Source organism: Macrosteles quadrilineatus, unplaced genomic scaffold, assembly GCF_028750875.1.
Source record: "Macrosteles quadrilineatus isolate MER2022 unplaced genomic scaffold, UCM_ALF_1.0 Scaffold_3__2_contigs__length_128488019, whole genome shotgun sequence".
NCBI lineage: Eukaryota > Metazoa > Arthropoda > Insecta > Hemiptera > Cicadellidae > Macrosteles > Macrosteles quadrilineatus.
The window spans coordinates 104845393-104869397 of record NW_026542596.1 but is presented as its reverse complement, the minus strand read 5'-3'; the positions used below and the strand labels follow the sequence as shown (position 1 = coordinate 104869397).

The following is a 24005-nucleotide window of genomic DNA, read 5'->3' as shown; positions in this document are numbered from 1 at the left end:
CGCATACCTATGCGTCCCCTACCAAGGGGAACCCATCTGCTGCCTAGGGGGACCCCACACTAAGAATAGATACCACACATCCTGTGCCACCCCTGGCGTGTATATTCACAGTTTACTGTGTTTTTCCTCATTCTCATTGAGGAGCTTGATCGTGACGGACGTGTTTTTGCTCTTGTTCCTTTTGTGTTGTGTCAGTAGCTTACTTGTACCATACGTAAGTTGACTCTTTATTTCTTAGACCTACTTTTTAAATACTTGCAACATGTTGGGAAAAGCAGCTACTTTGGATAATGTAGTAAAACCTGTGACATTCTTACATAAAGATGAGACCTATGTAAATAAATTTAGATTGTATGGAAGTAAAACAGTATTTAAATTTTCAAATCCTCCCCCTAACACAAGTGAATTTGACTGGCTAAGACAAGGTTTTGGTCAAATCGTTAGAGAAATGAAAGAGCAAGCATTTGAAAATGATCAACTGGGGTTTACTCTACAAAGTCTTAACTTGAAATCTAAGGAACCTGGCTATGTAAATTTTCGTCCTGCTAGTGAAATTAATGAGGATGTATTGTGGCAAATTTTTGGGGGTATTGTACAGTCAAACTCTGAAACAATCAAATCTACCGACACATTTAAAGTAGAGTGCACTCGAATTAACCTCCCTGTGGGATCTGGAAGGGTAAGACCAGGATTGTACAATACTTTTGACGAGGAGTGTAAAGCAAGGAAAGGAATTGTTGTCATTAATAATAAGGACAATCTGTGTCTTCCTAGAGCTTTGGTAGTGGCTATAGCTAAAATAACAAATGATCCCGACTATAATCTGATTTGTAAAGATCGTAGACAGAGACAAACTGATAGAGCTCAAGAGCTTGTACGTCATGCTAGAGTAGAAATGCCCAAGAATGGTGCAGGAATCCCAGAACTTGAAAAATTCCAAAGTTTCTTAAAGGACTACAAAATTGTTGTGTACAACTATGACAGGAAAGGACGTGATGTCTACTTTGAGGGAAATGTAGAAAATCCAAAAATCAAAATTAATTTACTGTTTCACAATGGGCACTACAATGTGATTAATAGTTTGACTGCAGCATTTGCATGTGTCTACTTCTGTGAAGCCTGTCATGTCCCGTATGATCACAAAGGTAAGCACCGATGCTCAAATATCTGCCCGCAGTGCCAAACTATTTCACCTCCTTGTGTAGAGGAACATGGCGGTATTCTGTGCCCTAAATGTAACATGACCTATCGAAACCAGGAATGTTTTATTGCACATGAAATTGATAAATGCAAATTGGTAAAAAAGTGTCTAGACTGTGGAAAGCTTATTCGAATTAAAGAACGGTCTAAGCCTCATAAATGTGGTGAAGTATTTTGTAAGCCTTGTGGTTCATTTGAAGACGCTAACCACAAATGTTATATGAAACCTGACAAGAGAAAGCCTAAATCCAAAGACTTTTTGTTTATTTTCTTTGACTTGGAGACACGCCAAGATGAGTCCCTTTCCTCAAATTCAGACATAAAGGTTCATAAAGTAAATTTGTGTGTGTCCCAACAGTTTTGCTATGAATGTGTTGACGGAAAGTGTTGCACAACATGTGAAAACCGTACAAGAATCTTTAAATCTAACCCTGTTGATCAGTTCATGAACTATGTGATGCAAGTCCGTAAAACATTCAAAGACGTCTGTGTCATTGCACACAATGGGCAGGGTTTTGATTTTCAATTTTTGCTCAAGTATGTGCTAGAAGATACAAAGTTCACTCCAAAACTTGTAATGCGGGGAACTAAGGTCATTTTGATGGAGATTGACAATGTGAGGTTTATTGATTCACTTAGTTATTTCCCTATGCCTCTTGCTGCACTGCCCAAAGCCTTTGACCTGCCTCCCGAAAAGAAGAAAGGCTATTTTCCCCACCTCTTCAACACCCTTGAGAATCAAAATTACGTGGGCCCTATACCGGAAAAAAGGTTTTACTGCCCAGAATCAATGTTTGAAAAATCACACAAAGATTTTGAAAACTGGTATAATGATCAGGTTGCAAACCACGTTACATTTGACTTTAAGAAAGAAATCCTCGAGTACTGTGTATCAGACGTTGATATCTTGGCCCAAGCTTGTTTAAAGTTCCGCTCAATTTTCCTCCAAGAGTGTAATGTTGACCCTTTTCTTGAAGCTGTAACCATCGCCAGCGCTTGTAACTTGGCCTTCCGTCGGAATTTTTTGAAACCTAAAACAGTTGGTTTGATCCCAAAGAACGGGTATAGGCTTACAGACGCTCAGTCGGCTATTGCGTTACAGTGGCTATCGTGGGAAGAGGGCAAACGTGGAGTTAGAATTGAACACGCTGGCCGTGGCAAAGAAGTTAAGATCAATGGAATGAAAGTTGATGGGTATGATGGACAAAATATTTACGAATTTCAAGGCTGCTACTTCCATGGCTGCCCTAAATGCTTTCCCTACGACCGTGAACTGGCTTTGAAAGAGGACCCCTCTGACTCACTCTATTTGCGGTATGAACGGACTAAATCGAAAATAGCAAAGTTGGGCGATAACGTTGTACAAATGTGGGAATGTGAATTTAGAAAGTTAAAAAAGACGGAAAACCTAAAACATCTAGACAAGTTGCCGATCCTCAACAATTTACCTCTGAACCCGAGGCAAGCATTTTTTGGGGGGAGAACCGGGAACGCTAAAACCTATCACAAATGCGCCGAAGGGGAAACCATTGAATACGTTGATGTATGCTCTCTCTATCCCTGGGTATGTAAATACGGCAAGTACCCTGTAGGACATCCAACGATCTATGTAGGAGACAAAGAGTGTAGACAGAGAGGTCTCAATGTTGAGGGTTTATTAAAGTGTAAAGTACTCCCACCTCGTGAGCTCTATCACCCCGTTCTCCCAGCCAAAATGAATGACAAGTTAATGTTTGTTTTGTGCGCGACATGTGGAGAAACTCAAAATCAGAAGAATTGTGTATGTAAAACTGAGGAGAGAGTTTTAACAGGAACCTGGACAATGGATGAAGTTCGTAAAGCTGTAGAAAAAGGCTACATTATTTTGGAAATGTTTGAACTTTGGGAGTATAAGGTAGCCACATATGAGAATGGGGGTTTGTTTACAGATTTTATAAATAAATTTCTAAAAATGAAACAGGAAGCGTCAGGGTTCCCAGGCTGGTGTAAGACTGATGAGGACAAAAACAAGTATATTGATGACTATTTTAAAAAAGAGGGTGTCCAACTAGAAAAAGACAAAATTGTAAAAAATGGTGGTTTGAGGTCGTTGGCTAAACTTATGTTGAACTCGTTTTGGGGCAAGTTTGGACAGCGTGAAAATCAGACCAAAGCTACAATCGTCAGGGATTCAAAAACACTTTTTAAGATGTTTTCAAGTCCTGAAATAGATGTAAATAGAGTGCAGATTGTCAATGACGAGGTTGTTGTTGTTAGCTGGGAGTACATTGATGAGGTTGGTGAGCCGTTGCAAAATGTAAATGTTGTGGTGGCAGCTTACACTACTGCCCAAGCGAGATTGAAGCTCTATGAGCATCTAGATTCCCTGGGTGGTCAAGTATTGTATTACGATACTGATTCTGTACTATATGTATATAAGGGTAGTTTGTATACAGTTCCCACAGGAGATTATCTCGGTGAAATGACCGATGAGTTGACCGAGTATGGACCCGGGTCATACATTACAGAATTTGTATCCGGAGGTCCAAAGACCTATGCATACCTTGTCTGGTCAACCAATAAACAAACATTGATTCCCGTTTGTAAAATCAAAGGTCTCACTCTCAATATGAAAACCTCAAAAACAGTAAACTTTGACAAATTAAAAGAAATGGTATTGAGTGAAGTAAAGCAGTCCATTGATATCGAAGAAAACAGAATAAGAAGAACCAAAGAAAGAGATATTATTTCCATAACAGAATGCAAAGTATTTAAAATCACAGGTCCTAAAAGAAAGTTTGAAGGAGAGTATGGAACGTTACCATTTGGTTATAGTAAGGCTCCTAGAGTACAGTAAACTGGGTAAACTGGGAACTGGGTGCAAAATCTTGTCACTATGCAAAGCTCCTAGGGACTAACAGATTTCTTGGTACTTAAAATTCTATATCCTTTAATAAAAAAAAACAGTGCCAGTAAAGCATCCTTAAAAATAATCATTCAGTTAATGGTATAAAATGACATGTCCTAAAGAGTAAATATGTAATTGAGTCTATTCTCTCCCTTGATGGCTAATGTAAGGACAGAAAGCAGTATTGAGGCGTTCTGATCTGGCGCTACTCCATGGTGTGTATGTGGGAGTGTACATTGAGGCGTTCAGATCTCAAAGGACCTGAACTACTCCTTGTGCATGTGTGAATGATGGTCACTGGCGTGGCTGACTAAAAGGCCCGTAAACCATGTGTGAAGGTCACTGGCGCGGCTGACTAAAAGGCCCGTAAACCATGTGTGGAGGGGTAAGCGTCATTTGGAAAGCCTCAGTAACTAGTTCTCAAATGTCCAAGACTAAAGCAAGTTCAAGATGTAAATTTGTAAATAAGCTTCATAAATAAGGGAGAGGGCATTATACGGCATCAACCAGGTAATCTGGACCGGCTGTATAATGCTTAACCTGGTTTCACACAGTGAAAGGATAGTCTCAAACCCTATCCAATATGAAGCTTTTATGATTTTTTATCATAGGTTATACAGACAAAAACTGTTCTAATACTTTCTTCTGTAATTGGCGGTCAACTCTGACGGATGCTGAAGCATTTAAATATTAAAAGTTCTTGAAATCCACAGCTTTATAAGTAAAATAGGACATAGTCATTTCATATCGTGATGAAGTAGTAATTTTGTAAATGATCATTTGATGTACTAGAGATGTTCTTTATTAAAAAACGGATTATGGTTCGAGGTTTTTCCTCGTGTGTGTATGTGTACTCGCCTAACAGGCAGGCTTTAAATCCATAAGTCCAGGGGCAGGAGGTTGGCCTAAAAATCATAAAACATTGTGTTATCCTCCCCATACGTGTGTGTGTGAGGCCCAACAGGCAGGCTTAAAACCCATAAGTCCAGGGGCTAGAGGTTGACCTAAAAATCGTAAAACATTGCGTTATCCTCCATGTCACCTAATTTCCCTCTCACCTCGGACTATAATCTAACAAAAAAAATTAAATTCTCTGTCATTCTTAGTAAATGAAATGTCGTAGGCTAAAATGAACGGTTCGCCTAGTAAATGGCCTGATGAATTTTAAAATGAACGGGTTGACAGAGACAACATATAAAAGTAAAATATCCTTTGTCAATGGTAAAAAAGGGTTAATTGAAAGGCTTCACTGAGTAAATAACCCTTTACATTTGTCAAAGGACAAAAAAATTGGGATGTGCCAAATCTGTAATAATTTTTATCATAGACTACAATGGTTGAAGCAGCCTACCCCCAGAGGTTAGGACTCTTGGTGAAGCTCTGGGTTAACAAAAAGAACGCGCTGGGACCCTACGGCCTAGCCTAACAGCTTACCGTGGTGTGGAAACTGGGTCACCTAAACTTATTTTGATGTTATGCAATAGACTACTATAGAATGTGTGACTTACGACTGAATTTAGACAAAGAAAGATAACAACATAAATTTTAAAACTACACATTTTCAGTCATTCTAGTGTTTTATCTTAACCCAGAGGTTTTTGAGTTATTTTCCGATTAAGTAGCCTTCAGTTAATTTTTTATCAATCAAAATTATAAGATAGTGACACCACTATGTGTTAACCCAAATATGAGTGAAGAATGAGTAATCACAATATTCCTCTTAATAGGACATGTAACTGTTATGTATCATTAATTTATATAAATAAGATGTGAAACATTCCCAGAAAATGACATACATTTACATTTATAGTACAGCTCCAGACCTTGTTCAGTGCAAAACCATACATTTAATAGTTCGAGAATGTGACATATATGTAACAGTTCCAGACCATACGTTTAACAGGTTCAGACCATATAACAGTTCCAGACATTTGGTATACGTATAATAGTTTAAAGGTATACACTCCAGAGAGTAGTATATATTTAACAATTTCAGAATGTGACATACATGTAACAGGCCCAGACCATACGTGTAACAGTTCCAGACCATACGTTTAACAGTTTCAGACTATATAACAGTTCCAGACATTTGGTATACGTATAACTCTTTTAAGGTATACGCTCCGGAAAGTGGTATAACAGTTTAAAAATGTGACATACATGTAAAAGTTCCAGCCCATGATATATATGTTCAGTTCTAGCCTATGATTTACCTTGTAATCTCAATGGATTTGTAAAAGAGTTTTATTATCAAAAGTAACAATAAGTTTTTTTACTCTATAACACATCAAAGTGTATTTTTGTGACATCCATATTTAGGCGTAAAATAGCTTTATTAGCTGAGTAGAATCATCAAATTTTCAGATGCCATACAAAATCAAAGCTAAGATTATATTGCTAACTTTAATTCATCGGGATGCATTTTTTCCTGAAAAGACAGCAAAAGTCTTTACAATTTTTACAAACCTGTACAATATATTAAAAACACCAGAATTTACCATCCAATGTACAAATTAGGGTTAAATCGCACTAACAAAACAGATGTTAACTCTGCTGTAGCTGAGTGCATTAAACGTTTCTTTGCTAAATGTCCAATGAAACTATAGATAACCATAAAGACTCTCCATGTCATCATCATGTTATACAGACCACAGTGGTTTTCCTAATTGATAAATATCGTAAGGTAGTCACATAACATCCTAGGTTGGTCTTGGTTTGGCAGTAGTAGTCATAAAACACAACCGGAAATCACAGGCTAAACTAAGTAATTGGAGTCAGTAGCAGTTAAACACAGGGCATAATCATAGGTCATAATCAGTAACTCCAAGTTATTCAAGTAGTCAAGGGTCACAATATGTAATCTAAGACTGTAACTGGCAATCAAAGATCATTATTAGAGGTCACGCCGGACATAACCGGTAGTTAACGCTATCCGTAGAAAGAAATCAATAGTTATAATCAAGTCCATAGGCCGTAATCAATAATCACAAACCGTAAATGGCAATCACAGGCCGTAATCGGTATTTAAATATCATAAGAAGTAATAACAGACCACAGTGCTTGCAAAACCACAGGCCGTAATCGATGATCACAGGCCATAATCGATGATCGCAGGCCGTAATCGATAACCGCAGGCCATAATCGATGATCGCAAGCCGTAATCGATGATCGCAGGCCTTAATCGATAATCGCAGGCCGTAATCGATGATCGCAGGCCGCAATCGACAATCGCAGGCCATAATGGAGCGTTGATCGGTGATCGTAGACCAAAACCACAGGCCGTAATCGATTATCGCTGGCCATAATTGGTAATCGTAGGCCATAATTGTGCAAGACATAATCGGTGGTCACAGACAGTAACCTTTGGCCATAACCACCAACCCAGTGGTTGTAATAGGTACAAGGCCATATCAAGAGCCGTAATCGGCCAACTGATCACACACCGTAATCGGTAATTACACACCATGATCGACAATCGCAATTAAGTAACAAGACACAGAGGACATACATTACGCAGGAATTACAGACACAAGACATCCTTAGGGATTGAAACTCATACAACACAACAGGTCAACACAAGACAAAACATAAGTTACCTCATATGACTCCTTACCAACACACATCAAATTCACCAAAAGATAACAATAGAATAGTTTCATGAGCAATAGCACGACCATGTGGACAAAAAGTGAGGTTAGATCATGTGGGTACACCTAAAGTGAGGTTATACAACATGGGTGTTAGTATACCTAAGGTTAGATGCCGCCATCTTGGATTTGTCTTAAACGACCGCCTATCCTACTTAAATGATAATGGAGACAGATATAGGCCAATGATACAGGATTATCAATTAATAGGTGATAGCCTAGCTGTAAGACTAGCTAATTCGGTACTAGGGTACAAAGTCGTGGTAGAAAATAAGAAGAATAGTATTGGTTATTTTGTCGGTGGTCAACGAATTGAACAAGTTATTACAACTGTTAAGGAATATTATAAAAATATGGCTAAGAAAATTATATGTTGGATGGGTACGAATAACATGCTACAAAAACAGTCGGTAAATGATATTTGCACGCAGCTTAATAAGCTAATAAACGTGTTGTTGTCAAAGAATAAGGAGGTAATAATGTTAACTCTGCAACCTATTCCTCAATTAGCACTGTCAGATAAAGAACACGCTTTAAAGTTGAACAAAGTGAATGATTTCATAAAACATCTAGGTGACGGTAATAAAGTGAAAGTGATTGATGTATACTCATTGTTGATAGGTAAAAATCTAGAAGAGATTTATGAGAAACAGATATATCTGGGGGGTAGGTATGTGACGGATCTGGTTCATTTAAATAAGAAAGGGTCAAAAATGGTACATGACCATATTTTAAGTGAAATTGGAATATTTGAACCACAATATTGTATGAACGTAAATTCACTAGTTGGAACACATCAACTATGCAACCAAGCTGATATGTTTATGGATCCAGACATAAGAGAGGAGCTTCTCAATGAAGAAAAGTATAATAAAAATGATAATATAGCGCTCATGCAGCCTTTACCGGAAATCGAGATCACGATAGGAAACCAGAAGTTCAACGGAATTTTAGACACGGGAAGCCAGGTTACTATTATTAATCAAGAAACATTTGAAAAACTACAAAAGGATTTCAACAATAAATTGCCGGTTTTACCCGTACAAAATATTAATGTGGTAGGAATTACAGGAGTGCGTAGTCGTCGAGTAGATAAGCAAGTGCTACTTCCGGTAAATTGCGCTGAAGAAATAATTGAAGTACCTTGTTTGGTAGTAAAAGACGTTGGTGTCAAGATATTATTTGGATGTGACTTTTTGCGTCAGCACGATATTAGCCTAGATTTTAAACGTGGGTTCATAACATTATACCACAATGGAAGACGAACGCAAGTGCAATTGATAACCGGTAAAAAGTCTAACTGGATTGATAGTTTAAAAACAGTTAAGCCTAATTTATCCAAGACAACAATAGACGAAGATGAAATGTTATGTGCGACGGTTGAATTTTGTAAATTTAAAGAAAGTGAAGGTAGTAGTTATGTGAAGCGTATTACATCAAATGACGATATGGCCGAGCAATTGAAGACAAAAATGAAAGAGCTCAAAGAAAACAAGAATGAAGACCCTAAAATAGAAACCAAAGCCGAGAAGAGACGTGAAAAATTTAACAGGCAAATAACTCCAGTCGAATATAGAATCGAAGATAAAATGTTAGTCAAGACGCACCACCTCTCAGCCAAGATAAATAAAAAGATTAAAAAGTTCTTATTAATATACGAAGGCCCATTGTTGGCAGGAAAATGGCTAACGCATATGTTTTGAAAGACGTGATTAGAGACGAGATTAAGGGAGCTTATAACGTGTCGCAGCTTAAGGCCCCGGCCACACGAGGCGGTTTAACCGCGCGAAGTTAAGCCGCACGAAGTTAAGGGGATCGACAACACATTTAATCAAATGAGAGTGGCCACACGAGGCGAAGTTTAGCCGCATGTGCGGTTGAGCCGCGCCATGTCGTCCCTCGACCGCGCGAAGTTAAGCCGCGTTGGAGGGGATGACACACGTAGTCTTATAAGAGTGGCCACACGATACGGTTCGACCGCGCGGCAGCCGCGCTTATTGGAGATATTCTTAGGACATTACCAGTGTTTTTTTAGTTTGTTTTGCGTGTTTTTTACCGGTTGTGTGGTGTTCAAAGAATTTTTGATACATACAAGCTTATTGAACTGGTCAAAGATGCTACAGACATACGGTAATAACAAAAAAAAACTCCGAACTATGGTTTCACATGTGCTTGTATAAGGTTTGGAACAAAAATGGGTTTTCCGTTAGAAGGGATGGACCCAATGATTTCTGTTATCATTTGGTTCCAGATCACCACACACTGCTAATGCACAAACATACGCATTTCGTCCATGACTAAAAAGAGTGAACTGAACTATGTTTTAATAGAATACTGAAACTGGGAAAACCCAACAGGAAGCGGTTCATCCGCCCCGTGTGGCCAGGCACTTCGCGCGGCTTAACTTCGCGCGAAGATAAGCCGCGCGGCTTAAATTCGCCTCGTGTGGCCGGGGCCTAAGCGTTACCGTGAATAAATTGATATAGCTAATCCCTATGAATCGTTAATCATTATGCCATTAAAAGTCCTTAGAATATAAAAGCCAATTTTAAAGCAGAAGGGATAAGTATGTAAAGGTCAGCCATAACCCTTACCCTAGCCTGCGTGTTGTTAACACAGTTAATTATCAAGTAGCCTACGAAATTAATCGATAAAAGTAAGGCAAAACTATGTACATAAAATATTTGGTTTAAATGTCATATTATTGATAACTAGAATGTTATTGCATAATGTTGTTTATTGTTTGAGGTTCAGGATAGTTGTTTGTGCATTGTTCTCATAAGTGGAGAATTGAAAGGGAAAAGTAGTAGCGATATGAGAGTGCGGGATCATATGCTCATTAGTGAGAATTAGATGCTTTTGCAATTAATATTTTTGTCATTCCTGATGAAAATTGTAATTTTATGAATGATTCATTTTATTTTTAAGTTAGGTAGGTAGGTAGTTAAAATAACCTGTAGCCTACCAGTATTGTGGTGTTTTCAGGTAGAAATCTATGTAATGTCACGAATGGAAGTCATCACATCCATCAAGAACGAAGATTTATATTTCAAAGATTTTGTAAAGTAGACTTAATTAATATTAGTACGATTTGTAAGTTCTTTGATGATCCAAATTAGATGGAATGTTATTTTAAATTACAGTTTTTGCTATGCTCAACTGTAGTTTAAAATAAGGGGGGTATTGTAACGGGTATGATCAGATTTTTCTTATTTACTAGAATCAAAAATCAAAATACCTCTTAACTACATGAATGACTGATAGCGCGCTCTACTATGCGACTTAATTCAAAACTCGGCCACTAGGGGTCAGCACTCTACGGGGCAAAACGTCTAGTGGACGAGTCCAAAGCCTGGGTACGGGGGCGTAGCGTATGGGGTGAGAGACTAAAGACCTAAGTGAAGGTGAAGACAGATGAGAGGAGCCCGGTGTTGAGTGAGGGTGGGTGCTAACAGAGTTAGTCTAGATGTTAGTTTAAATTATTTGGATCATCAGGACAGGCTAGTTAGTGACGTGTTGCCCTGTGCTAACTATTTTCTCAATAAATACTCATTACTCAACACAACTTGTCTTATTACTGCTACCAATCTTGACAACTACGAGGGTGTGGTAAAGGTAGTCGTGAAGCCGAGGAACAAGATGGCGATAGGCCTACAGGTGATCGACTGAACTGTTTGTACTGGACTACAACGACGGAAATCGAGGAGCAAGATGATGACACCGGTGATACAGGTGACCGATTGAATTGGACCACAACTACAACGACAGGTGATTGACTGAACTGGACTACAACTTCAACGACGGAGATCGAGTAAAGACGAAGTACCGTAACCTACGTAGCGACGCGACGAAGTGGCGCCAGGGGACTAAGGGAGTCGTCCGACCGGAGCTTCGACGCAGGAAGCGGCATTAAGCTAAGTGTTAAATTATAAGAATTCAATAGATTAATAAGAATTAGGCCTACATAACATAATAAATAAATAATAATAAAAAGACACCGTTACAATGCATGTAAAACAACGCGGGCTTGTTTGGACGCCGTCTACCCCAGGGGAGGTGGAGGGAGAATCATTTCCCCCACTCCGCAGCGCCAGGGGACAACATCGCGATGATGGAGGTGGAGGGAGAATCATTTCCCCCACTCCACAGCGCCAGGGGACAACATCGCGATGATGGAGGTGGAGGGAGAATCATTTCCCCCACTCCGCAGCGCCAGGGGACAACATCGCGATGATGGAGGTGGAGGGAGAATCATTTCCCCCACTCCACAGCGCCAGGGGACAACATCGCGATGATGGAGGTGGAGGGAGAATCATTTCCCCCACTCCACAGCGCCAGGGGACAACATCGCGATGATGGAGGTGGAGGGAGAATCATTTCCCCCACTCCGCAGCGCCAGGGGACAACATCGCGATGATGGAGGTGGAGGGAGAATCATTTCCCCCACTCCACAGCGCCAGGGGACAACATCGCGATGATGGAGGTGGAGGGAGAATCATTTCCCCCACTCCACAGCGCCAGGGGACAACATCGCGATGATACAGCGAAGGTTTAGACTCCAGTGTGAAGGCTGAAGGCTGAAGGCTGAAGGTCAGGTCAGAATAAAGTCAGTCAGTCGGTGGCTGAGATTTGTCAGATAATCACGTACCAGTTTCGTCAGCAATTATGAAAAGTTCGTTGCGTTTTTGGTCGAGTATAAAAAATAACAATCTTTGCTTTACAGGCCTGTATCTTTTATTAAGTACAATTGTCGCGAAACTACTTATAAATAATTTATTTATTATTTGAAATACAATTTAGTCTGATTTTAAAACAGCAAAACTCGTCCAAGAGAACGTTAGGACCTAATATTGTTTGATCCAGTGGAAAAATAAATTCTTCGTTGTTATTTAAATTACGGTCTTGTAAACTTGCCACCGACTAAAGTATTATTAAATATAAGTTTTGTGTTGGATTAATGGATCGACCCAAAACGTAAGTAATTTCATTTATATAAGTTATTAGTTCAGCCAGTACCATACCTTTTATGTTCATACATGTAGTATACTATTGTTGAGACATTTTGCTGAGTTAATTAATATTTAATATATGTTGCATTGATGTAAAATTTGTTGCAAAGGCTTGATTTGTGTTGGCCACCCTGTGTGAGCACATTACACATTTTTACACGTTTTCCAGCAAGTCAACTATCTGTCATATTCTGTTAATTTCAAGTTTAACTAAAGTGTTTTAAATTCAATTTCTGGTCATTGCATGTATTATAACATTTTCCAACAAAGTTGTCACTCTAAATCAAATTCGGTGTCTGAACGATTTGGGGTTATATAAGAAAATTTTGGTAGAAGGTTCACCAGGTGTAAATTCTAAACAATTCAGATTTGTATGCTGACAGGTCGAGTACTGTTAATTCAATAATTCTCACAAAGTTAAAATAATAACCCAATGTACTTAGCCCAGAGTTAGCCTATCTACTGCATATGACAACTGTACAACTATGTGATAGTTTTAATTTTCATTATTTTAAAACAAAATAAATTAACTGACCACTTAGGATGTAAATACAGTAAATGGAATAATTTGTTGTTTGGTTATGAAAAGCAAATCACTCTAACCTGTTGGAAAACCTGCAAATCAGCTGTTATCATTCTTGGTCAAAGATGAAATTCATGGTTAAGTCAATAGTTCAGTTCTAGTTTATATATGGGCCCCATAGCAAACACACACTCGCTGTCATGTAAGTTAACAATTATTTAATTATAGTATTAAGTGGAATAAATGTATATATGTATTGTACTTCAGATGCCACGATTCATATATCGCTTATAGTAATATATATATTTTTGCAATTCATCAACAAAGTGTAAAAATTGTAGTTTAATACAGAGTCAATTTCCTGTTACAGATTGTATAAAAGTCACATGTTTCACAAAGATTGAAATTTAATTAAATATGATTCAAGTGATGCTAATTGATGTTAATATGTTTTTAATTATTAATTGTGTGATGATTTTATATAACTTCACCTGGAAAAACTGTTAAATTAAAATGTAAAGTAACAATTCTCATAGAACTGTTTCATGATTATTTTGGTTAGGAAATCACATGTTGTGAAAGATATGAATATATTACAAAATTCTCTAGTAATAAAACAATTATTACTATTTACTAGTATTTTCTGGACATATTTCCAGAGCGAGTTTCAAGTGTGCTGTGGCTACAAATTGGCAACTTTAATCCGAGCCCTGGGGTACCAGTGTGGTCCAATATTTGCAAGTCTACTGATAAAAGTAAGACTGTTCCTATTTATATTAGAAAATAATTAGTTACAAGAAGTAATTTACCGAGAAGGGAAGCATTTTATTTCAATTAAATATCCTGTATAGTACCATGAAGATTATTGATCGTTCACCATTTAACCAATTGTAGTATCCTATAAATATCTGAAGAAGAATAAATATATATTTAATATTTTAAAAGGCTAGGCAAGGCAAAATTAAATAATCAAGAGCTGTTTATTCCAAAATTGGCATAAAATTGGGCAAAGGGGTGTATACTATGCAATTAATCATTTTACTACCAAATGCAAACACTTAGTTCAAGGTTTGTGGTACACAACAAAGGTGTGATTTATTCCACTTAAGTCCCCATTTGCCGAATTAAACAACTGGCCAGTTGTCTTATCCTTTACATGGTACTCTACAGCCTCAAACATAATTACATTAAATAAACAAGAAATCGTTTTAGAAACTTAAGGTTCCTTGAAAATCCCTCTCTGTCAAACTGTCTTATTAAATTCCAATATCAATAAAATCTGTTCAGACGCCCCTTTCGCTATAGAATTCAATTTGTTTAGAGGACGATAATATGTTTATGCTAAAATAGATACTATCCCTTGATAGCTTTGTATTGAATTGTTGGGCATATTTGTGTTAAATATATCAATCTTGTTCGTTATATTTGGTCGAAATAATCTTGCAGTCGTTATTATTCCCAAGTTATCAGCCAAGGAAAAGTTTTTTTTATACCAGATTAAATTGATTCATTAAAAAAATATATTGCAAAATCAGCTTAAAACTGTTCAATTCAATTTACAATTTTCATTTAATGTAATTTAAAATTATTTATTCACTTTTACTAATTCAGTTCTCATTTCATTTTTAGTTAGTAAATTGTTCAAATTGTTGTACTCATTAGAATAAAACAGTACAAATTATTAATTTGTACTCGTGACATTTCAGTAGTGCATATATTTTTCCAAGTTGATAATAATTTGATATTAGATCATTTCATATTTTTAATAAACAAAAGTAAAAGATACTGCTAACATTCCAGCGAACCATTTAGTCATAACAATAAAATAGATTCAGTGTTAGTGTTTAGAATAGTGTACCAAACATTGTCCACAGATCACCAAGGACCTCTGGGCAATCAAACATCATCAAATGTGTTACTGGCTTCCACTGCGCACTGCTTTTGTCGAAAGAATATAAGTAAGGGATGACAAATTTTGTGTAAGAAAGAGATCTTAAATTTTTATAGACTTAACCTTTTTTTTATCATTACAAAACCCATTTATCTACACACTAATACTGTATGTTGTATATTGATTACGCAAAAAGTCATGTTTAGTTGTTTTTGTGGTAGTTTTGTACACATGGATCTTTTAAATGCACATGTAAACGTATATCAGTGTTTAAATAGGGATGTGATATCCACAGAACACCTGAAAACTGTATAATTTAAGACCACAACATTCAAAACATATTTTGTAAACCTTCCCCCATGTCGCATAAGGTGCTGTTATAGAATATGTATGTAATGCAATAGGATTTGTTGAGCATGGTAAATATAAAACTGTGCATAAAAGATTGGCTGGTTGCAGCAAGTATGTTTGCTGTTTGCTCCAAGTCTTACACGAGTTTGCTAACCACTTAAACACTGAGAGTAACTCTTTTGGTTGTAGGAAGCTTTACACACAGCTAGGGTGATTTCTGATTCTATAGTTTACACTGAACACAAGGTTGCTTTTATCCGTACAATTAGCATTTTAACGGTTGTGTGTGAACGGCCCAAACCATGAAAATGGCATTTGAATCGGGTATCGATCTTGTTTGGTTTCGAATACGATACGTTGACCTTTATAATGAGTGACCTGTTGACAAACTTGCAAAGGCGCCAGAAAGCATTTGTTAAATGTATTTATTGCTTTTAAATGATATGCATTACTCTTAATACAAGGGTGACAAGGTTGTTGAGTACACTATAAATAGTTTACTGGAACATAAGTACGCATATACTGGTCAAACTTGCTGTAGCCTAATCTCTATATAACACGTTAGTTTAAAATTACACCACCGTAGTATGGAATAGTGTTTTCCCATCACAATTTCTGTCACAGATATGAGGTATTACTGAGTCTAACCATAACGTATGTTTCTAGTGGCCAGTAAAATTGTTTCAATGGAAAGTATACACCTTGACAAAAAAAGCTAAATGACGGTCAAGTTTTTGCTTAAAAATTTATAGTTTAAAATACCTAGCATTTTTTATTTTGATCTAAAAGTTACACGGATGATTTGACTACACTATACTTGTACATATGACATTAAACATTTTTTATGTTAAAATACATAATACATTTTCTAAAAATATAGATAAAAGAAAACATGAAACTCAACTCAAAATCATCATAGCTTATGGAATTCAGTCCGTTTACTAGTTTAAAGTAGTTGTCAACGCTTATTTAAAAGGGTGTTTCGATTCAATCATTAACTAAACAAAGTGTTGGCCATATTTAAATTGTCCACTTTATTTAAATAAATGAACGACGAGCACTAACAGTGTGGTTGTTTAATTACAACAGTGAAATTGCTAAATGTGACAGAGACAAGAGCCTCTTGTCACAGTTGAGGGCCATTCTGATGATGGAATATGTGCTTTTCCTTTTACATATTCCAAGCTTTAAAGCACGGGTCACACCAGGCTGGCATCAGCAGCGAATTGAAAGAAGCAGCGACTGTCAGCTTAATGTGACCACAAAATTCGCAGCTGACACAGCCTGGATTGGTGAGCTGGTGATGCTAGCGCCAGCTGCTGATCACCAGCGGCTGGCAAACAGCCTAGTGTGACCCGCGCTTAAATAATAAAAAAAATTGGGCACCTAATTTTTTTAATTTAAACAAAATTACCAAGTTTGTTTCGCGTAACCAAGTTTCCAAGAGACGTTTATGGAGGGGGGGGTATGCTTTTGTTTCCTGGCCATGGTATTTAAGTGGCAGTGGCCGAGCGAGCCAGTGCCCTCTGACCCGCCTTATCAGTGGTGATAAGCCTCGGGTATACTGGGTCTTAGTAGTGAAGAGTGGTTCATCGTGAAGACAGTGATACATTTCGGAGTAGACGACGAGTAACGGTGTGACCATAGTGTGTGTGTTGTCGTGTGTGTCGAAAATGGTTTTATAAGTTGCGTTTTATAGTTGCGTTTTATAGTTGGATTTATTGTTGGGGTTTTTTTTTTATCGCCCACTAGTGATCAGTGATAACTATCCTTATAATTATTTCCCCTCAAACACATCTTGGGATTTATTCCTTAGTTTGATTTGAATTCATAGAGGTGCAGGCCTAACCGTGCCAGTATTGCAAGTTTTATGTAATTACTCAATTACATAATTGGTCGTTCCGGGCAGGTGTCATAGCTCATTAAATATTTTTTGTAACCTCGAATAATCTATTTTTCGTTGCACTACGAGCCTATTTTGTTACTGATAGCTCTGAGTCGCAATCTTAGGTTACAGAATATACCTTAGGATATATATCTTAGGAGGTTAGGTGCAGGTTTAAGTACACGTGACCACTGCCTCTCACGTAATAATCAATCTCACGTAATTCTCCTAGCCTACTGGTACATATTCTATAACAGCACCTGATGTGTCATGGGGGAAGGTTTACAAAATATTTGTTTATATTGTGGTCTTAAATTATACAGTTTTCATGTGTTCTGTGGATATCACATCCATATTGATATAAGTTTACATGTGCAATTAGAAGATCCATGTATACACAAATACCACGAAAAACAACCAAACATGGACAAATTATAGCATATCTTGTAAAAGACGTTTTCACCACACTATGATGTTTTTGGCTGTATTACATACGTTTGTTGGTGGCTGAAAGTTACGTTTTGCTGGCCATGCCAGCTGTCATCGTAATTTGGGGACCGAGCAGGTTTTTACAGGCCGGGGCCGCAAAATCAGCTGTCCGCTTACTTACTTAAAACATAAATGCATTTTAAATACACAATCAAAATCCATAGCATTGCAATAGAATTTTGTCACCGTTGCCTAGCAACTATTTATTTTTATTTTTGCTGATTCCTCAAATTATTTCTTCACATAACCTTAAAGTTGTAGTTGACTATCAGTGTATTATTATAGTGGTGAATAGTGGTAGTAGAACCTCTTTAATCCGAACTAATTGGGACCGGGGGTAGTTCGGACTATTGAATAGTTCGGATTACAGAACATATTGTTGATTTTACATAACATCAGCTAGGGAAAAGTGAAAATGTTTTATAGAGTAAAATACAGTGTTCATTTAATACAGTAGTAAACATAGGGAATAAACAGTACTGTCCATTACAATTGAAATAATTACGGTGCGTGTATCAATAAGTGCAGTATTCAATAAAAAACTACTGTTCTGTGTATAGAGTACAGCAATAAGGCGTTCGGGTTAGTGGGCGTTCGGATTACAGGGGTTAGGACTAAAGAGGTTCTACTGTAATAGGGTATAGTGTGGTGAAAAATAGCGTTCGTACCACGGACCAAAATGGTTTTGCAGCTCTCGATCGATTTAAGTTCTCGACTTCGTCTCGAACTTAAAAACTATCTCGAGCCGGCAAACCTCATTTTCGGCCCTAGGTACGAAATATACTATTTGCGTAATCGATATACAACACATAAGTGTGTTGATAAATTGGTTTTGTATTGATAAAAAAAGATTAAGTCTATAAACATATAAGATCTCTATCTTACACAAAAGTGGTCATCCCTTACTTATATTCTTTCGACAAAAGCAGTGCGCAGTGGAAGCCAGTAACACATTTGATGATGTTTGATTGTCCAGAGGTCCTTGGTGATCTGTGGACAATGTTTGGTACACTATTATAAACACAAACACTGAATCTATTTTGTTGTTATGACTAAATGGTTTCCTGCATTGCTAGCCGTATCTTTTTCCTTTTTTATGAAAAATATGAAATGATCGAACATGAAATTATCATCAACTTGGAAAAACAAATGCACTACTGAAATGGCATAAGTACAAATTAATAATTAGTGTTGTTCAAAGGTTTATTTCGGACATTTTCCATCACGATTGTAAAAACAATACACAACGTTTCGGGATCTGGAATCTGATCCCGTCCTCAGGGTATACCAATGCCTTGTACAATAATTATTACGGTTTTATTCTAATGAGTACAACAATTTGAACAATTTACGAACTAAAAAGAAATGAGAACTGAATTAGTAAAAGTGAATAAATAATTTTAAATTACATTAAATGAAAATTGTAAATTGAATTGAACAGTTTTAAGCTGATTTTGCAATATATTTTTTTACTGAATCAATTTAATCGGGTATAAAACTTTACCTTTGCTGATAATACGGTAACAACTGCAAGATTAGTTCGACCAAATATAACGAACAAGATTGATATATGAAACACAAATATGCCTAACAATTCTTTTTTCTGGTGCGTTGTGGAGATAGCATTAATGCTAAAATTAATGCGTTGTTATCTTTGTATTATCAGTTCGTAGCTACTGTAAAAATATCGTGTTTTCGGGAAATAATCTGTTTTTGATTTTGTATAAAATTAAGTCTGTTAAATGTACTCGTTTTGTCGTCATTCAATGTTTTCTTGAGCATTAATCCATCAACAACGTATGAAACCTAAAAAAATACAAAGCAAAAATATAATGTATATATTCTTTTTTTTACAGAGAGCCAGGCGTAGATCATGGGATTGCATCGCAGCTGAAACAGCTTATTGTGCACCCTCATTCACAGGTCATCATTCTCCGTCAAATTCCAGGTTCTTAGTGAACCATGAGATCACTGTTGTTCTTCCCTGTGATCTCCGGTCGATAGGCCAAGGGATCTCTCACGCAGACCTTGTAGGGCTGGGTCCATAAATATCATGTGGACGGCTGTCTCATTCTCTTCACCACATTTTCTACACAAGAGGTTTTTAATTTGAATTTGCGTGGATGTCTGCGGAATACCCAGTGGCCGCTAATAAAGCCAACCACTTTGCGCATGGTCTTCATATTCATTCATCCCAAGGACATCTGCCGCTACCGCAACAGTAGGTGTCTGCAGCATTCTCTTTGACTGTATGTTGCCTACTGTTCTTTCCCAACTCCTTCGATGTTCTATGCCCATCCACTGGCGAACAGCTTTCCGTGCTGTGTTTTAAGCAATACCACACGTCAGCTCTGGACCCATGAGCGTGATTTCAGTTCCTTTATTTGCCAACTTGTCCGCTCTCTCATAGCCAGCAATACCTTTGTGCAATGGAACCCACCTGAAGATAACCTTGTTGTTCTCTCCCAGGGCCTCTTTCATATTTTTTTTTTCTCTTTCATGGCCTGATGACAGTTCCATACTGCCTTTTAGAGGTAAATTCAAAACTGCCATGTGCCATTAGCGCTGCTTTGCTGTACGAGTTCGTGTATATGGTGTGGCATGTCAGACCACGCTCCATACAAACTCTTGCACACTCGGACAGGGCAACAACTTCAGCTTGGAATACCCCAGTAAACAGTAGTTTCCCCAGGCTTACGCATGACTGCGCCTTGGGTTTGACTCCATATATTTCCATTCCAGTGCCTCTCGGATTTTTCGAGCCATCCGTATACCAAGTGATCCCCCTTTTCATTTATTCAGGTTCGCCTTTTTCCCAGGCAGCCCTGTCAACAATATTGACATTGTATGGCTTTTCTAGATCTGTGATATTCACCATTATATCTGGTAACATTTCCAAGGTGTCTATCATGTATATGTCCTTAGCAATTCAACTTTGAAAATCATTGAGTCCATTCGTAAACAAAATATGTCCAAAAATTCGAATAATAAGAATCTAGGCTAAATGTCATTTAAATAAATATTATAGGTTTCAGGACTTTTAGTTTTGCACGAGATAAAAATATATATATTGTTGTTTTACACTACACACCTACCTTCTTCAAGTGATGAAAACTATAAAGATAAAATTTGAAAAAAATAGACTTTTTAAACCATACTTCTATTTTCAAAACTCATATTCCACTATTATGACAACAACAAAACAAAACCAAACCATATGACAATTAAATTAGTCAAAATTAAATATTCGTCATATCAACAGACTAGGAGATATAACATTCTCCCACCGAGTAGTGTTACTTCTCAAACATGAACCTTTCTGGAACTTTGATTTTTCGTCCAGCTTGTGTTTGAATTTCATCTTGAGTATTTTCGTTTTTAAATTGGACTCTTACTTCATCTTCAATTTCAACTCTCAAGTAAATAGCTGTTGCATAGACATCTTTACTTGCGTCGCAAAATGTATGAATACTACAACCATTTGAATCTATAGTCATTTTACCTATCCATCGGGGTATTTTCACTTTTTCAAGAGCGCTTAACTCATTATACCACAGTATGAATCGTTTACTGATGTCTGAACTTACTCCAATGTCCCAGTCAATTTTCAAGTCCCACATACTTTGCAGAAGAAGTTTAGGAAACAAGGTAACAGGGCAAAGGATACCAATTGGATCAAAGATCTTGTGAGATATGGATAAAATGTCTCTCTTTGTGATTCGAGACACGTCCAAATCTTTAATACAGTTCGTCAGGTTAAAAAACAGAACGTCCTCAATATAGTTCCATTGAACTCCCAAAACATTAGTGACAAACTTAGTATCTCCTTCTTCAATGATGCTCGTGGCATGCCATCCTCTTAAATCAAACTTAGCGGCAGCCATAACTTGTTTCGATTCTTCAACAAAGTGTTTTAGTTCCTCATAAGTATCTACACTGGTCGAAACATTGTCCACGTAAAAACTTTTACTCAGCTTCTTTACCACATTATCATAATACTCCTGAGAAGTCATAGACTTTTTAAGATGCAGATCAATTACTGCTCCTAGAAGAAATGGACTACATTTCACTCCAAAAACAACTCTTTTATGGCGGTAAACAATACTTCGGCTTCTTTCATTGATGTCAAACCATAAAAACCGAAGAAAATCTCTATCTTGTACATTTAACGATATCTGTAAGAAGGCTTTTGCTATATCAGCAATAACTCCAAACTTCCCTTCCCTAAAACGCATCATAACAAAAGGAATCAGTTCAATTAAATTTGGTCCATTTTCAATACAGTCGTTCAATGAGGGTGAAAACTTGGTCTTTGCTGATGCATCAAACACTGGACGAATTCGTGTGGTAATACTACTCTCCTTCACTACAGGTCTATGTGGCAGGTAGTGGAAGTTGTTGTTCAAATCGTCAGAAGGTACAGCTTCAATGATGCCATCACTTAACCACTGTTCAAAAACTGAGTCATAGTCTTCGGTTAAATTGTTACCATCCAATTTCTTTACAACTGTTGATAACCTCTTTTCGGCTAACTCTCTGTTACTAGGCAAAGGAGGATGACAATCAACCCAGGGCAAACTTACTTCATATCGACCTTCTTCATTTATAGTGGTAGTTTTAGTTTTTATAAAATGCTTTTAACTGCCAAAGCCTTTTGCTCTTTGGAAACTGATTCACTTGTATCAGTAATGCCTATAGTGTCTAATCTCCACAGTTCCGATATGTCAGCATCATTAATAAACATTGATGTTACAACAGTGGAGAGTGTAGTTGAACCTGTACTACCACTAATTATAGTCTTACCCATCAGTGTCCATCCCAGAAGAGTTTCCATAGCCACTAGTCCAGATTTCAGTTGAATCATATTTCCCGTGAATAGTTTACCCGCTATATCCGCTCTAATCAAAATACCAATTGGTAGCTCGGTCTCATGTATGTCAGTCAGAGAAACATTTTTTTCTAAAAGTTCCTGTATCCAGGGACCTTCGGTAACAGGTGGAATTTCCCCACATATGGTAGTTTGACTCAATACCTCAAAGTTGCAGTTGTAACTGTAATCTTGACTGGTTAGAAACACACGATGTCTGTTATGAATTACTTCACCAGAATTGACATTACCAAAAAGAGAGTGTATGATTGTTTCTTCTCCTAAGCTTTCGTAATTCATTTTTTCAGCCAAGTCCTTTAAAATGTAAGAACGCTGTGAACCAGAATCAAAAAGAATGCGAACAGTCTCAAATTGATCACTACCTGGGGTTCTTAATCTTGCCTTTACTGTTTGCAGAAACACTTTCACTCTACTACTTAATTTATTGGCCAAAGCGGTATCTTCCACTACTGTCATTTCTTTAGATACCTCATCAACACATTTGCTTACACACTCATTCACTACTTCTTTGGAATGAATACTAGGACACATTATAGGATAGTGTTTCCTTTTACAATTAGAACATGACAAATGAGCTCTACAATCCTTAATATGGTGACCAGGCTGCAAGCAAAGGAAACAGCATTTCTTTTCCTTTAAAGTGGACACCTTATCAGACAATGGCAATTTCTGAGCAGCAAAACAGTTACTACTCTTATGATTCTTATCACAAAAGACACACTTTGTATAAGAGTTTTGAGTTTTACCAGAGGACATGAGGCATGAAGCTGTTGGTATGTCTATCTTACCTGGTTGAGTTTGAGATGACCTTTTAAAAGATTTCTCCTTCCCAGAGCTACTTATCCCAAAACCTGCCATGGCTAGACCGATTCTCTGTTCCCCTTCAACTTCAGACAACATAAACTTCATTAAATTGTTGAGTCTTTCCTGAGGGTCTGTACCTACTTTCAAAGGGCTTCTTTGCCAGGCCCTTAAGAGATCTTCAGGCATACAACTTTCAACTAACGGGTATAACATGGAGGAAAATTTATCTGTTGTAACTCCCAAGGTATCTAATGCACGCATATGAGACTCAAGTTTGTCATACAAACTTTGTAAGTTCATTGTGTTCTTGCCTCCTAGAGCATTTTGTAAAACAATTTTCAAGAGTTCCCTGACATAAACCTCTACCAATAGGTCATCTTTACCAAATCTGGCTTTCAAACATTCAATTGCTTCTGGATAGTTTGCACCAG

At 37.3% G+C, this 24005-nt stretch overlaps 1 protein-coding gene across 1 annotated transcript; it reads left to right on the top strand.

The window, feature by feature from the left end:
• Positions 1–448: 448 nt before the first annotated feature.
• On the top strand, positions 449–11968 carry LOC128989434 (uncharacterized). The gene is made up of 4 exons (XM_054411325.1): positions 449–529; positions 1092–1145; positions 1643–3577; positions 11786–11968. The coding sequence occupies exons 1-4, from the start codon at positions 449–451 to the stop codon at positions 11966–11968; spliced, it is 2253 nt and encodes a 750-aa protein (XP_054267300.1).
• The last annotated feature ends 12037 nt before the right edge of the window (positions 11969–24005 follow it).

Excerpts from the sequence above, each read along its gene's own strand:
- LOC128989434 (XM_054411325.1), top strand. The coding sequence starts at position 449 with ATGAAAGAGCAAGCATTTGAAAATGATCAACTGGGGTTTACTCTACAA. Across the intron at positions 1,146-1,642 it reads TGTCCCGTATGATCACAAAG|TTCATGAACTATGTGATGCA; the intron begins GTAAGCACCGAT and ends CCTGTTGATCAG. Across the intron at positions 3,578-11,785 it reads TAGATTCCCTGGGTGGTCAA|GGGAGGTGGAGGGAGAATCA; the intron begins GTATTGTATTAC and ends CGTCTACCCCAG.